The sequence below is a fragment of the Dromaius novaehollandiae genome, chromosome 4, assembly GCF_036370855.1.
Source record: "Dromaius novaehollandiae isolate bDroNov1 chromosome 4, bDroNov1.hap1, whole genome shotgun sequence".
NCBI classification, from domain to species: domain Eukaryota; kingdom Metazoa; phylum Chordata; class Aves; order Casuariiformes; family Dromaiidae; genus Dromaius; species Dromaius novaehollandiae.
In genome coordinates, this window is record NC_088101.1 from 78,672,600 (window position 1) to 78,689,747 (window position 17,148).

The 17,148-nt window shown below is 34.8% G+C and overlaps 1 protein-coding gene across 1 annotated transcript in view; it reads left to right on the plus strand.

The window, feature by feature from the left end:
• POLN (DNA polymerase nu) overlaps positions 1-17,148 on the plus strand; it is a 108,660-nt gene that overhangs the window by 34,079 nt on the left and 57,433 nt on the right. Inside the window, exons 16-18 of the mRNA XM_026112781.2 lie at positions 12,915-12,972; positions 14,042-14,119; positions 14,572-14,686. Of these exons, the coding sequence (XP_025968566.2) occupies positions 12,915-12,972; positions 14,042-14,119; positions 14,572-14,686 (251 nt within the window). The remainder of the gene's footprint in view (positions 1-12,914; positions 12,973-14,041; positions 14,120-14,571; positions 14,687-17,148) is intronic.

Consider the following 17,148-nt stretch of genomic DNA (forward strand, 5'->3'; position numbering starts at 1 on the left):
TGCATTGACCTTACTTGATTGTGTTTTCTATAGTTTTTTGAAGTATGCTTATTGGGAAAACACTGGAGATAGTGACAAGTCAGTCAGACATATTCCAGGTTCATTTGAAACATCCTGTCAAGAGTTGTCTTTATTCACTTAAATTAACAGAAGCATTTTTAGGTAAGTGTGCTCTGACATAGGCTTCACCAAAATAATGCATTTTTAAGATTGTCTCAACAGAGATGAGAAATTGAACTTTTTCTGCCTATGCATTTTCTTGGACCTTTTCATCAAAGCAATTAACTGTGGTATTTTTTAGTCTATACAAACAACACATCATTCAGATGTGCTGATATATTCACAGAGAAAGTCAGAGCATGCGTGGTGTTTATTGTGGTTGGTCTGTCGTCTTTGAGTATCTCTTGCATTCAAAATGAAGGGTTTTTTTTTTTTTACAGTGTTTCTTTTTAATATATTTCTTACAATACTATTGAGTCGCATACTGATCATGACTGCACTAATACTATTAAAACAGTATCTTGTGTATATTCAGGGTTGTGATGGTTTTACAATCCTTTTCATTGTTACTTTATTTTTAGAGGTATATTTTAGCAAAGGTTTTGGCATTTGTAAAGAAGCTGTATTTACAACATTGGAGACAGAAATTCCCTATTTCCTCTCTTTCTTCCTCACTTCTCCCAATTTTTTGTTTTGTGATATAGTGAAATTTCACTTAAAAGTGAATGAATGAGCATGTTGACAAGGCTGTAGTTCTAATGTTGTGATGTTACAAATTTACGTTATGTCAACATTGCGGTAGGTTTGTGTAACATGTTCGTATAACATGTTTATGAATCTTATGGTGAATTTAGCATCATCAATGCAAAGACTACATTTGATAGCATCGTGTTTTCCATCTGGCTTGGTAAAGCTTGGAGTGTCATCTGAGCTGTAATTCTGTAGTAATAGGAGGAGTTCAATCATGTAGATAACCTCTCTTCTATTTAGGACTATCTTTGTTTGTATAATCATGTTTTGTGCGGTATTTAAAGAAAGATAATGTGAAGTCAATGTAAATCTGCTTCTATACAGAAATCAACATCAAAAGTGCTTGCATAATGCAGCATAGATAGGGAGTCTGTCATTATTGCTTCTACAAACTAAACATCAGCACAGAAATGTAAAGAGCAATTAAAATTAACAGCTCAAAAATGAAAGCTTCCATACAACTCAGGGTAGTATGAGCTAATGTATTTTTAGCGCATTATGAAATATTCACTGTAGAGGCTGGATTCCTTCTTCGCTCTCCTTTAGTTTCTGGCAAAAATCTCCTCAGAGAAGCTTAGACTTCTAGAAAAGAGAGCAAAAAGTTCCTGTGAAGATCCCCTGTGCTAGCGAGATGATGGCACTGCATGCTTCCATTTGTTACATTCAAATTCTAAGATACTACACTTCAATAGACTATCTGTAAATTAAACTGCCAGCCCTTGAGCACCCACAGTTGTTGAGTGGCCTTTATTAGGGTAGCTTGGTATATGCTGATTCATTTTGTCCCTGGAAGGCCTCTGCCAGTGATGCAGAGGTAGAAGGCCTGCAGGTAGAAGCCAAAACTATGCACTGATCACCTTTTAGACATTCGTAACGGAGTATAGCTAGTATTACTGCATTTTTTCTCTAATATGAATATGACTGGAGCAAATGGCTAACAAGAAACAAAACTGGGATTATCTTGGGTCAACAGGAGTGATTTTTAGCTATCTACATGGCTTTCACTACTTTACAAATTAAAACCCTTTTTAAGTGAGGTAATTTTAATAATATCTATAATCACAATCTTTGTTATTCCAGTGTTTGTCCAAACACACTTCAACTCCTGGCAGAGCATGTGTTTCTTATGCTTGAGAATGCCATCTGTTATCCCTTGAGGTCCTCGTACCTCCATACTGAGGAGTTTAAGAATTGATAGAGTCCATCTCCTACTGAGTTCATTTTCACTGTCCTCATCTGTAAGACAGTTGCTCAAAAAGTGTATCTTCAGCAATGTGCAGTAAATTGTCTATCATGTTTATATTATAGGAAATTGTGTGCCTATTTCTTACAGAAGTTGTCTGTCGGTACCTCTTGTGAGTTGATTAAGTTATTAGAAGCTCTGGTTAAAGATTTTTTTTTTTATATGAAGTATTCCAGTAGTGGTATTTTTAAAAATTCACTCAAGTCTCCAAACATCATTTCCTATGTTGTTAGAAGACAATTCCAAAAAAAAAAAAAAAAAAAAAAAAAAAAAAATCACAGAGACACAAATAATCTGTTGTCTCAGAAACTCTCAGAAGTGAGTTGTTTTAGCTTGTTCGTCTAACTGCCAAATTTGTTTTTCGCAAGGACTATGATTAGTTTTGGAATGAGGAGAACTAATAAAATGAGTCCTTCAACAAAAAAGGAGACTTATTTCTATAGGAGAAATAGAGCTAGAATTCCCATGGAGAATTTGCTGCAGTCCTAAGTCTAATACTAGCATGTTCAAATTCTAACTGGAGTGAATGTTGCAAAAGGAGTAAGGAAATAGTATGCAGATTCTGATGCTGCTTTGAAAATTGAAATCCACTATGTTTTGGTATCCTTCTTTGGTCCCCCAAGGTTTCATCCTTACTAAGACACAGCAGGGCCAGGGACCAAGCTCAAGCCCTGTCGTATTATTGTGCATAATATGTAACTGTTAGCACACTCGCTGCCGTGGTTCCGTACACAGTCCTGCTGGGCTAGAACTCTCCATGACAGTATCTGGGCCTGATTCCATTGATAGAATGTGTCAGAGACTTTTCCAAAAATATAATATGGACAAAATAAAGTATATTTCAGAATAGATGTTAGCCATGCTGTGATACATGTCCTAAGGGCTAGAGACCAGAATCTGTCCACTTTTATTTCTGTTATAGACATAGTACCAAGAGGCTTGTACCTCAGACAGTTCTCGTGTCACCATCGTGACTGGCACTTTGTTTTCCTATGGGAAGGTTTACAAAGTAACACAAGGAAAATGCATGTGTTTTTTAGCTGCTCGGATCTCAAAGAACCTGAATTTCTATTATTCCACACAACGCTAAGCATGCCTACTGTTGTACCGCTTGCAGTGTCATTAGCACTAAGTGCTTCCTCAGGGTTGGTGACCTCCAGGACCAGCTTGCATGTGCCATTCCAACTTCAGGCCTCCTGCCCCTACTTCAGCATGGAATCACTGGATTCGCAGTTAGCAGGGGAGAGCTCCTCTGCTCCTCTAATCATTCCTTTACCTCGTCTTCAGGGAGAACTTCTGAGTAGGATGATTTTAAAAGTAGCTTTAAGCCAAACAGAAAATGCACACATCCTCCTATTGTGGCATTCCTTTCTAAGAAGTAGTCTTCATGCAGTGCTCCAGTGCGTTGCTTGGGGGTCTTCACTGCTGAAGTTACCATATCATATTTCTTCTATCACAAAAATTTGAATTTCTGCTCCATGCCAGGATTACATTTTTTATTTCATTATTTTTTTTATTTCATTATTTTTGTTTTTCAGCATGTGCATTTTCCCTCTGTTCTCTATGCTCTTGCTTGAACAGTTTGCTGACTGGAAATTTTCTCAGTAAGATTCAATATATTCAACAAGATTTGTTATACCCAACAGCAAGAATATCTTGTTTTCAAATCCAGCTCTAGGGTGACCCAGAAATTGGCTTCTTGCAGGTTCATAATTGAATCTTTTTTTAGAAGATCGATATTTATAATATTGATATTTCTAGCCATCTAAAACAGACTAGCCTTTGCTGATGAAACCTCTTAAAAAATATGCTGCTTTTTCTAGATGATATAAATCTAACACACTGTTGTATACTATAGGATAAGATTTTATCTCACAAAACACAAAGGAGGGTAGGAATATTACTGGTAATCACTGTGAGTAAATGCATGCAGTATAAACAAGGGCGGGCTGTTACATTTATCAAAGAAACAACAAAATGAATGAATAGAAATTAAACTCCAAAGGTCTTGGCTATGATACATCATTTTAAAGTTTTCATGCTATTCTGAAGTACCAACAGGAACTCAGAAGCACCAAGTAGACTGTAAATTTAAACAAAAGTTTTATAAAATTTCTAAGACTGGCCAGAAATATTTAGCTTTTCCTGTGCTAGCTCAACTCTTTTCTTGCTGCTCTTTAAAAATTCTTCAGGGTATTTGTTTCTTGTCTGATAGGTGTTTCGTATTTTACTGCATCATTAACTCAGAAGTCAAGCAGGAGTAGCTTACTATGATGTGAAAGATTTTAGCACTTTTTTTCTTCAGTTCCTATACTTTATAAAACTTCAGAAGGAGGAAAGCTGCTTTTACTCTCCTGCTCCATTGTGTGTGCCATGTAAAGGTTAGGGATGATCTGCCTCTTTAAGAGATTCTGACTCTATAGAAGAAACCAAAATGATTTATTACTGAAAAGAGCCACTACGGTTGTGTTTTCAGGAGGTACAGACTTCAGTGTGACTTTAAGTTCAACTAACCACGGTTATTGGTTCAGTTCACATCTGCTTTTGTGTACCTTACTTTAGTTACACAAAGTTAATGAATTTTCTTAGCATAGTGATATTCATCTGATGCTATGAAAGGAATCACAAGATGAAGCTGTGAATTTTCGATTATGTTTGAAAAATACATATGTATTAGACATCTTCATATTATCTAGAAATTGAGATAGGTTTTCTTTTCTTGTGAGCAAGTTGCCTGTGCAGCTTGAATATATTTTTTTCTTTGTAGTGTTTTATCACATTCGTCATAAATATAAAACATTACTGAACTAGGAATGTACTGTAAAAAGTTTACTTAAAAAAAAATATTGCTTTGCATTTCATATGCTAGCATTTTTTTGATTGGCATTTCTTTTCTTACAGCTGTCAAACCTTCATAGTGAATATCTGTATTTGAAAGAAGCATAAGCTGAAAATTTTGAAATCAGAGTTTTGTGAAGGCTACTTATCACATTCATAAAGACAAAGTGTAACTATCTTTAGAATGATTGTGCCATTTACTGTGATGAATCCGAACTTATTTTTCTCCGAACAGTTTGACCATCCCCGTTCACTCTGTTTGCTACTTTTTGCTTTGCATGATGTTACTAGTTCAAAAAGAAAGACTGTTTCTTAGTTTCAAAGCCTAAACAAGGAATCAGGACTTAACTGGAGGAGACAAAGTATTATAATTTCCATCCCATATAGCAAAGCTACAATTAATTGTGACATAGTTATCCTTATGTTTCAGAAGTTCAATTACTCTAAGTTTAGTTTTAACAAAGTATTTCTTAACATTTTTCTGTTTTTAAATTGTTTTCTTCTGTTGCCATTTTTTTTAAATCTGAAAATACTTAGTTTTAAGAGACTATGAAGCATGCATTCTTCTGACAGTCTATACAATCTCCTTCCATTTCAGTTTGCTAGAAACAGCAAAGAAGGATAACAAAGGCTGGAATCATGCACTTCTGGTAGCTCAAAATGAATTGTCTTAATTTCATGCTCACAAAAAAGGCTAGATGTGACCAACTTGCCAAGAAGCAGGAGTAAGCCCCTTCAGCAAGAAAGGACTAATGCTTTCCTTTACCTTCCCATCATGGCTGCAGATACACCAGGGAAACTGGGTTTATATTTTTCTGTTGACTTTCTACTGTCAAACAATGGCGGGATACTTAGCTGAGATCAGAATCAGATTACATGTTGTCCATCTGATTTATGTTTGCATCGAACCTCTTCTGTCATTGTTGCCATGAATTACAGGTTTTAATTGCCCAACTTGGGGACCTCTCTTTTTTCTCCATTAAGAGGAATTGAAGTAAAAGGCAAAAATGAACAGCTTTGTGATACACATGAATAATTACAAAACTAGAAGAATAAAAGTAGTGCATTATGGTGAATATAAAAACTTAATTTGAAATTTGTTATATTAAAACATAAATTTAGAAGTTACATGCTAGATTTTAAAAGATCAAAATAAGAAATGTGTCTGATGGAGGAATATACTTAAAGAATTTTTTAATTTTCTTCACATTTTACAACCTCCTCTTTTAGTATATTTTAGATTATTTCAATCTATTGATGCTTTAAAAAAAATGAAAAGGACAGTCAATTTAAGAAAGCATTATTCAGAAAGGCCTCTTATATTCTCTATAAAATCTATGTTTTATATACTCAGAGCATTGCTATATGCACTTGTTCTTCACTGTTCCAAACAATGGCTTTAAATTTCCTGTTCAGTTCTTCAACGACTTCCAGAACATTTAAATAGTTTGTTTTGCCATATGTTGTTCTTCTCCCATCCTGTCTGTCAGCCAGGAAAAATGACTTCAAAAGAGCCAAGAATTCTGACAAGACAAAAAAATCAAGTGGAGAGAAAAGAATGAAAGAAAAAGAATGGCTTATGGAAGGAGAAGGGTTTACAGGAGAAGGTCAGATGTTAGTTACAGCCAGAGCCATTTCTTCTTGATTTGTGTGTCCAGTTTTCAGACAGTATGGCTTATCAAAATCTTCGTCATTGGCTCCCTAAAGAATTTAAGGGAAAGGATCTCCGCATCTCTACATCGCTATTATAGTCAGCTTTCTCTGTTGACAGTTCTTTTTCTCTGTGTCAGAGTGAAAAAATTGCCAATTCAGTTTCCTCAGCATCCTTTCATAAAATCTCAGGAAATTTGACCCAGAATTTTGTAGATGGAAGTGTTCTCTCAAGTTTGGAACACAGATAGCTGTGTGTATGAGGGTCACTGAAGGTAACTGGAAGAGGACAGAGTCATCTGACTGACTCCCACATGGCTTTGTTGTCCTGAGTTCTGCAGCATCATCATGATCATCTGTTGGCTGTGGCTCTTAGACAAGCACTCATAGTTTAAGGACCTATTCAGTCTGCTAGTCGTTAATTCTAACATCCTGGACAATGAAGAACTCTCAAAAATCTGAAAATGAGCTTTTCCAGAGGGCTCAGGTTCCTGTTAGAGTTTGCAATGCTATTGAATCAAGAATCGCCACTTCTTGCTGGGAGGAAAGAAAGAGACATTGATTATGGTTCCCTTTAATTCCTTCAATCAGCCTCCTGTTCGCAGGCTTTTGTAGCCTTTAAGAGGAATTCCCTGCTTACGTATGCTCAGTAAATTCCTCAGTATGTGGAATAATCATGTTTGGGGTGCTGAATTTTACCCTTATATAGAGCACCCTTATGTTACATCTTTTCTTTTGAAAATAAATTCCTCCAGTCTGGAAACCTTGTCATCTTTCATGTGCTTAAAGGTCCAATATTTGTACCTTTGGGTAATATTACCTTGAAACTGCTTACTTTATAGTATACCAGCTGTATACGAGTAACACAATATTTACTAGCTTTAACTGATACTCAGAGGGTTGTTACCTCTATGCCTCAGCACTGTTTTTTCACCAAAACCAAATTGTACCTTTCTGCAGTATATCCTACATCCCAGAGTTTGAGTCTCTTACATTAATAAAAGTTAACTGAGCTTATGTTCTGAGTATCCTTATCTGTTAGGAGAATGAAATAAAATAGGTGATTAAATCTGTTCTCTCTATATAAAACAGTTTTTGTCTCTTTGTAAGATGCATGAAGGGCCAAGTATATACACTATTGCTTGCTGTGCAGACATTAGTTATCTGTCAGTATATAACCAAGCCTCTGGGCTGAACCCATGATTTGTCAAAATTTGTCCCAGAACATGTCAAACCACTAAATTGTTAAGGTCAAATATTTTTTTTTATTTTGAAAACCATTCTAGTCCTTCCTCACAGTATGCTTTGCTGTTATTAGCAGAGGTCACTGACAGACTCTAAATTTGGAAGAATATAGCGAAAGGGGATTAGTCATAGGTAGTCAAATATACTATTTTTTTTTTCATGGCCAACTATCTAAAGAAAAAAGTAGGTATTTTTAGTCACTCTTTAATTCCTTTTGTTGTATTCACTCTGAAAGCTTCTTAAGCTTGTGAGAAGGTGGTGGGTCAAGTCTTGTTCTTGACTGACAGGTGTAAAACCATGATAATTCTGTGCTGATGGGAAAGAACAGTGTTATATCCAACTTGATTACTTTGGAATCATCTGCAGTTGCCGAAAGACATTATCTAGTACCCAAAATTAAGAAATATTTACCAGCATGATTCTGTTGTTCTGATACTGTATGATTCTGTGGTTTTGTAAAGGAAAATGTTTTTAATTTTTAACTAGCCACTAGGTGGCAATTGCACACAAGTTAAGATGTGCCTGGGAATGCATGTACAAAAGTCTGGTATTGCTATGGTGACTTTGTTCATTTTCATATTATCTCTATTGAGCTACATGCTGCAGTTTAAAAAATAAGCTTCAAACTGTCTTGAAATTATTTCTCATGTAGAAATCTTACTGCAAAACTATATATTCCTTTGCAGTAATAGATGCCACTATGGACAATAATTGAATATCTGAATTTTCCAAAAGATAAATCATCAAGTTTTTCATATTTCTGCTGTGTAATTTCTTATAGATGTCTTGCCATCAGCTTTGGAGATGCCAGTTAAATTGAGTGAATTGAGTCTTGAGGGTGCCCTCAAGACTCAAAAGTCTCATTGTTCTTCATTGTAAGAATACTATTCTAGGCAACAAGCAGTTTTCCTCATGATTCCTCCAGCAGCTTTGGTCTTTAACAAAGGAGCAAGCAGAGTGTTGAAGATTAAGGAAGTAGCTCACTGAACCTGTGCTTACGTTTCTTCTCTAAGTAATTAACTGAGCTATGAGAGCACAATTTATCCCCACAGGGTTCCCAATAGATGCAGTCCCACTTAGAGGAAGAAAAGACAATTCAAAAAGAAGGATAAGGAATGAGAAATTTTAAAGAAGCAAAAAGAAAGGGGAAAAAACACTGCAAGAATAAAAATAAATAACTTTGGGGATATGGAATATAAAGCTCAAAGGAGTTGTCATCCATCAATCTGTTATCATTGTAACAAATGGTCTGTACTGCTCCAGAAGCAACACAATGCTAGGCATCAAATAGATGCCATGGATTTAAAAAATTATTTTGAGTTTCATTTTGTAGAACCAAGTTTTTGTTTGAAGAGAACAGTTGTGTCCTAATTATTTTGATAAACTTTCTGGAGAAGATGGTATTAAGAGAAACTCCAAAAATTTTTTCTTTTATGCTTCAATTTTTGCTAGAAAGGTACAGTTCATGAGATTTAAAAAAAAAAAATCCTAGAATTTCACTATTATGATCTTTCATCAAACAGGAAAGAAAATCTGGGTTTTCCTCAAGTATTAGGAAAAAATTGAATTCCTGAAGCAAGCTTTATTAGAGAAATTGAATCTGACAAGATCACAAACCCAGTAAATATTCTTGCATGTAAGAAATGCAATTAGAATTTGCTTTCTACTAATATTGATAGCCTCAGTAAGACAATATTAATCATACTATTGTCTGTTATTTTGCTGTAGATTTTGGCATTATGCCTCACTGTAACAGCCCCTGGACTAGTTACTGTGTCAACAAAGATGTGTATTATAGCTTTACCTAATATAGCCAACAGCTAAGGGAATAGGCTCGCTGCTTCCTTGTATCTCTTCAGTCTATCTCCTTGGGTAGTTTTGAGCTTCCCTGATGATGACATATTCATACTATGTACATTTATGAACGGATCCACTTATTACAGTGAATAAGCTTCATCTCTATTTCTATTTTTAAATAAAGTTTCTAAAAGAGGCTCTAGATCAATGCAGAAATTCAGCAGAATCAAATGTCCGTCAAAAAGTCTGCAGCCATCTCTGTGCATTCCTATTTATTGCAATTACTTAGTGTTTTTCTTCTGTTCCCCCTTTGCAGTTTATAGGTCTTTAGACAGTCAGGCATATTCCATACATCTTTAGAAATTAGGCAGATCCGAGCAGTTAGTAGATTAACAAGAGCTATTTTCTAGTCAAAAAAGAATATGGATATAGATGCCTATGTGTACATATTTATGTGTACATATGTATCTTCCTCCTTGCCCTTCTTGAAAATAGGAATGATGTTTGCTTTCTTCCAGTCCTCAGGAACCTTCCCAATCTCTGCAGCCTTTCAAAGGATGAGGTCCAAAACCAGGACCTTGGCTGCTATCATCCTTCCGTCCATTGGAACTTGCACAAATGTTTTTTGGATTACACTTTTTAAAAAAAGATTTACTGTAACCATACTAGGCAGGAAAATCAAGTTTGATTTTTCTGTCTTTTTTTTTCCTTTTTTGTATATCTGTGATTAACACTTCTTGAGCATTTCCATGTGCCGCTACTGATGATTTTAAACTAATGCTAGTGTTCTCTTGTTAATCATCCACTAGAATAGCTTTTTGCTCATCTGGAAACAATGAAGACAAGTAGTAATAGTTAATTTTCATAATTAGCTTTTCCATTTTCCTGTTTCAACCGTATTTCTTCTTGCCCATTGAAGCATAATTGTATGGAAAGAATAATTCTGTTTCTCTGTAAATTCTAACAAAATTTAGATGCCCTTCTCTAACAATAAGGAATAATAGTCACATCTCAGATTGGATCTGTGAAGGTCTTCCAGGAGTATACTTGAAATAAATATACAAAAACATAAATATAGACTATATTACATAGTCCAAGGTGGCAATAATTACTTACAAAAAGCCACTTCTGCTGTTGATATAATAATACTGTCACTGAATTTTCAACTCAAGTACAGGAAGGCTTTTCATTTGGAAGGTTCTTCTGAGATTATTGTCTCCTTATTTCTCCATCCTTTAAAATATCTACGGTAAATTTATCTCATTGAATTTGGTAATCTAAATCTTAAAAAGATCTCCAGGGGAACCTTAGGCCAAATTGTTGTAATATGTGTGCCTTACACAGGGAAATTGAATCACCCATTGGAAATTCCTGTCTGACTACTGACTGTAGAGGGATGGTAGACATCTAGTTTAACAAATGACTGATTAGGTGAGAAGAATCTATCAACCTATCCCAGTAGCTTAAAAATAAGCATTACCACTTTCATGTTTCTTGAATTATATAATAAATGTTTTTCAGAATTATTATATTCTAAAAATGCTTTAAAATTTTCCTGAGGGAAGCTTCTTGCATGTGCTTTCAATGAAAACAGGATGGCAATATAGTGATTTATTTTACCATTGTAAGATAGATTTTGAAATGAATTTATATCCATTTCACTTTGTTCAAGCTTTTGAAACTAATGAGTTAAGGGGCAATAATTCATGGGAGTAACTGTAAACAGTTCTTTAACCTGTGTTGAAGGTGATCTTACTAAGTAAATGTCAATACCAATACAGAGGTCAATGAAAAGTCCGTAAAATGGTCTCTAACTGATCCCAATTCTGATTAAAGTCAGAATTAAAACATTATGCCAAAATTTTTTTAAAAATGGGTAAAATTAGGCTCCCACATTCATGTCCAGGCGCAGAGTAAATAATTTTCTGAAGTCCTGAGAACCTGTTAGCTTCTGTGGCCACTTAAATTGCATGTTATCCATACTAACAAGCACTGATCCTCCCCATCTTGTAGTTTTCAATGGAAATGTTAGTTCTGCACACAGATTAAATAGCTATGTACTGTAAAATATGGATTGTGGCATTACAATGACCACTGACACAGCTATGTTCTTAAATGTTACTAGAAACGGAAGAATAAAATATTCAAGGTGTTGTTTCCTCTGTGTCAAACTTTGTATTGATGGTTTGAGAGACGTGTTCCTTATTTTCTTGCACAGTGAAAATATCATGTACATTATGTGGTAGTTTCCTGTCTCTCCAGGTATGGCACTGTGGCAGAGGTTCAGCTTTAATATATTTTGGGTCTTTAACAGTGATACTAAGACTAGAAATGATCTTGTTTTTGTAGGGGTTGGGGGGTTGTTCTTTTACTTCCACTTTAAATATTGATAAAATACTACCCTTTTAATTTCAATAGCTTTTGCAGTTTGACTGCATCCCTTGTAAGTTTAAAATAATGATTTTGAGTTCAAAATTACATAGAAGGTGATCATTCTCATTTGGAAATTACATACCACTATTCCCAACTCCTAAATTCATAAGTGTTACATAAAGTTAGTATGTTCATCCAATTTCTGAAGCATCTGCAAATTAATTGCATGGAATTATGAAAATTGAGCTTGATACACATTATCCCTTGTGATGTGCCACTTTTCTAGATGATGAGGCCATGTGCCACCTTTCTAGATGATGAGGCCATGTGCCACCTTTCTAGATGATGAGACATAATGACACAAAATAACAGAAGGAAGCTACTGTGCGATGTTTCTTGCTTGGCTGAAGATGTATGATCCCAGATCATTAGAAATAGAGTCTAGTAATCTTCTATTATACCTAGTCCAGCATTATGTTAATTGATAAACTTGGTTCTTACTTTTAACCTTCACTGATGTGCTATTCCTAGTAAATAGCTCCTCCTATATTTTATCATGCATTTCAAAAAGGGAGGAATAGATGTTAGAAAAACTTTTAAAAGCTGAAGAAGATTCTGTTCCTGTACCTTATGGCAGTTTTCAGAGGTATCATTTTCTTGAAAGTAATGCACAGGTTTCTGCCACCATATCTAAAAAAATTCAAGTTAAAAGAAAATGGCCTTCATTTGGGTTACTCGTTATGTTCTATAGTGGCTCCATAAATTAGGATTTTTAAAGTCTGACAGTGACAAATGGTTCTTACAAGTTCTGCAAAAATCAAAACAAATTACAAATATTCAAAATACTTCTGGAACTATGGTATTCTCTTTTGAAAGGCAAGGTTGTTAATCTTATTTATTTTATGAGAAAGTCTTTCTGGCATTAGTATCACTAAGGTTTTTATTCTTCTTATAAACTGTTCATAAAACAAGTATTTATAAATTTTTACTTACTAAGCGTTTTTGTTCTTATTTATAGAATATTCAAGGTATCTCTAAGCATCCAGTTAGAATTATAAAGAAACAGTACATAAAAGGTAAATTATGTTTTTTATTAACATGAAAAGGCAATTTTATCTAATTATTTTACTGAGTTATATGATAAAATATTGTTTCTTAAAACTGACCAATAGCTCCAACATAAAAGTACAGTTCATTGGTGCACAGTTATACATTAGCATTTAAACCAATTACTTTCTGCTGTTTTTTCCCTTGAGAAGATTGCTGCTTCAGCACTGATCTAAATACTCATAAATTTTTAGATTTTCTATTCCCCTGGACAATCTCACTGTTCCTTTTTCCAGATGAAAACTTATGCATCTTAACTTTGCTATGCATCCTAGGGACTGTTTTATGTGCATTCAGCTCATAAAGCTTTTCCTGAGGAGTTAAGTTGGGTCATTGTAATCAAACTCAAAGCACCAAAAGTTAGTCAGATGTGTTGTGTTTGATAAGGGAAGTGGATCTGAGCAGAGATGATTCAGGGAGGATCAAAGCAAAGCCTAGAAAAGCGTTACCCAAGTGATAAAGAGAGAAACCCACAATAGTGGACTCTAATCTAAGGGTGATCTGGATACACTCTCCTCCTTTAAAGAGCCATAGTGTGGAGATGCTGCTCATTTGTTGTACTTGGTTCTTAGATAAGGGCGGGCTTGCCTTTTCACAGCTACTCACTCCCTGGATTAGAAATACAGTACAGATCATAAAACAGTGGGGTCTGTTTGAGGCAATAGAAAACTTTAATAGCAGTTTTATTTTATCTGCCCCTTGATTTTTGTAAGTATTTCTTGAAAGTTATTAGAAAAGATATGTGAGCAATGGCTGTGTAAACCTGTAGCACTGTACATACTGTGGCATATAGGCCTGTCTGGAAGTAGTCTGATCAGATTCATTAATGATCTTGTAGATATTATGGGCTTCTCAAATATATATTTCCAAATTTTTCTTTCCGGTGTCAAGACATGCATATTTTTCCCACCGTTATGCTATCAGCTGTCAGTAATCATTGATCAGATGAATTCCATTGTATTTCAAACAACCATCCCTTTCTGTGCCAGCATTTTTGGACTGGGGTTTGCAAATAGTGTATGTTTGTCTTCTCTCTAGGAAAAGAAGAGGAAATAGTAGCCATTTCCCCAAGAACATTGTTTGTTTCAAACAAAGGATATACATTTTTAGCAGCAGGTAAGATAATTCTTGTTGTTATTCTCATACATATTAATATTCTCAGCTCTGTGATCTCTTCTTTCATTTTCTTTTACATGACATTACATATTACAAGGCTATCAAATTCCTGATTAATGATTAATATTGTTATATGAGGTATACTCCTTACTGTGTTTTGGACTAACGTCCCAGAAGTGGTTGAGATGTAAGCCATGTCATTAGAAGCTTGTAGAAAATAAGAGGTAATAAGGTTAGCTGACACCTGAAGATAATGAAGGAATTGGGCACCTTGTGATCTGTAGCTGGACTATAAATTCTTAAGGATGAGCTTCTTATTGGCATCTGTTTTTGCTGAGCAAGAGGAAATGACTGAACAGTCCAGGCTTGCACTTTGATTTGTGAAAGTTTGGTTAAAATGCAGATATACTTTTATTTTAGAGCAATAGATTTATTTTAACACTGTCTGCTAGATTTTTCCCATATTGAACTGAGGATCCTTGCTGACCTGTCATCTGATCCAGAACTTTTGAAACTGTTCCAAGAACCTGAAACCACTGATATCTTTACCACACTGGCTTCTCAGTGGTAAGAGAAAATGTTGTATTTTTGGATTTTAATTAGGCAAAATAACAAGAGTAACTTAAATTATTGTTTACTATATAGCTGTAATAAAAGACAATGTCTTGTTACAGTATTTATTGTTAATCTAATGCTGTTTTGATACTGGGAATTATAATTCTCTTCTGTTTTTCTGAGTCGTTCTCCATTGTCAGAGTTACTGTGTCAAAATATTGTGATCCAGCTGACCAATATGAGCCTTGTGACTAAAACTGAGGGAATAATTTATTGTGAATAGTGCATACTGATACTTTTGCACTGTATTTATGTTCACCAAAACTTTTTAAAATATGGGATCAGCAGTTAAATAGGTTATCAAGCTGAAAAATTGTAGAACAACATTTCTCAGTAAAAATACAAGCATTTTTGAAACCAGCTTGGTTATCTAACAGAGGTATTGGAATCAAATTACATATAGACAAAAAGCAGAGAGAGAAACTAGAGCTCATGGGATTCCTTTGAATTCATAGGGTTTAGTACTTGCATCTTCTGATGGATGATGGGATACTTGCAAAAGATGTGATGCTTCAGTCATTTAAATAAAAATAGTTCTCAGCTCCACTACCCAAGTAATAAAGAGACACACCCACAGTAGCGGACTCTAATATAAGGGTGATCTGCCTACGTACACTCTTCTCCTTGAAAGCTTGCAGCCATAGTGTGGAGATACTGCTCATTTGTTAATTATTGTTAATTAATCATTAACTGATTATTATTGTTTATGAAGCTGATGAGTGCAAATCAAAAGATCAACTATCAAAAAAGAAAGAATATTTGTTGCATAGCTGTTTGAAGATATTTCTTATTAGTTCTTGTATCATTGTGATACCTAAAAATCTCAACTGAGACTGGCACTCCCCTTGTGCTGGAAAGTTTCCAGTTTGAACAGACTAGTCAGACAAAAATCAAATAAAATGCTGTAACATATAAGCAGATTGAACAGAATCATATCATGTACGTTTCGTGTGATTTCCATATGCTTTCATTGTTTTTCTCATTCTCTTTTTAAAATCTTTTGTCCCTGTTTTTTGTTGGGAGATTATTAGGTGAAAAAAGAAAGCAAAATTAGGTGTGTTGAATTCATTAGTCCTGATCTAGCTGAGTTCAATTTCTACAGGTTTTAAATTTTTGCAGACATAACCTTCCCAAACATAGCAGTTCCTACTCACTGCAGTATTTGCTAATACACTCTGAAGTAGAAAAAGAAACAAAATGTAGCTGAAATTATAATTATCCTCCTACCAGCAACTGAATCAGTGCTTGAGGGATGTGCAGTCTGAGAGGACAGAACTCAAGGTCACAAACATCCCAAAGAATATAGCTATGGAAAGATCACCATAGCTCTTTAGAGTCACTTAAGCTTCCATTGATATTATAATCAATCCTTAGCTCTGACATGATATCACTAGAACCTCGTGATGGAGTTAAATCTGTATTTTAGTTTGGAGGTATATTGCAAATGTATGCATGAATATGAGTCAAATTTTGTCTCAGCTCTGGGCAAGGCTCCAGAAATAATATTCTGTTCAGCAAACTCACAGCTCTTGGCAGCCGCCAACCTCTTATAGTTGCTACACAATAACTTTAGATTTAATGAAATATTACAGGCAAATATTTTTATCAGGCAGAAGTGTCATGATGTGTCTACAAAATCATTACATAATGATTTTGCAAAGAACTGCTGACTCTTCTTTTAAGCTTCAGGAAAACTAATGCTTGGAAGTAACTTTCTATTGTATGTATTATATGACTGCTATTAATTACAGAAACGAGGGGTGGGATGCATCTCATCTAAAAGTAGTTCATGGAAAGGGCTGTGTATGTTTTTTTTTTTTTTTATTGGCTACACTCAAAACAAACCAGTGTGAAAACAAAAATATCTGCTAGATAACATAATTATCCAATTATCAGAACACAGCAAAAATCTGAAGATATGGGATTTGATTGTTGTTTAATATAGTAGCTGTACAAATATACATTGCTTTAAAAAAAGAATGCTAAATAACGATATCTACATGTGTTTAGAAAAAGTCTTGTGTAGTTTGCATGAAATAAACTGGATTTGTTGAAATTACATACACAAGATTTTAAGCTGTAAAATAATACTTAACTCTGAACCCTAAGCCAATGTAAGTAAGTAAAATGAGAAGACTGAGCTATTAGAATGGAATCTGTGCCATGGCTGGGGCTGTCTTCCAGTCCTTGCTGTGCCTCTGACTTTACTTGATTTTTGGAATCGCTTGGTCTTTTTTGGCTTTAGTTTCCTCTTCTTTAATGTTAGAATAATAATATAAATTCATTTGCCTTTTACTCTTACTTTGCATATGTTTCTACCCCTCATGCATAACTTGGAATTCTTTGGCTAATTGTGTCTGTTGGAAGCAGGACAACTGTTCTGCAAGCTTCCACCTCAGACCTGAACTGCCCCA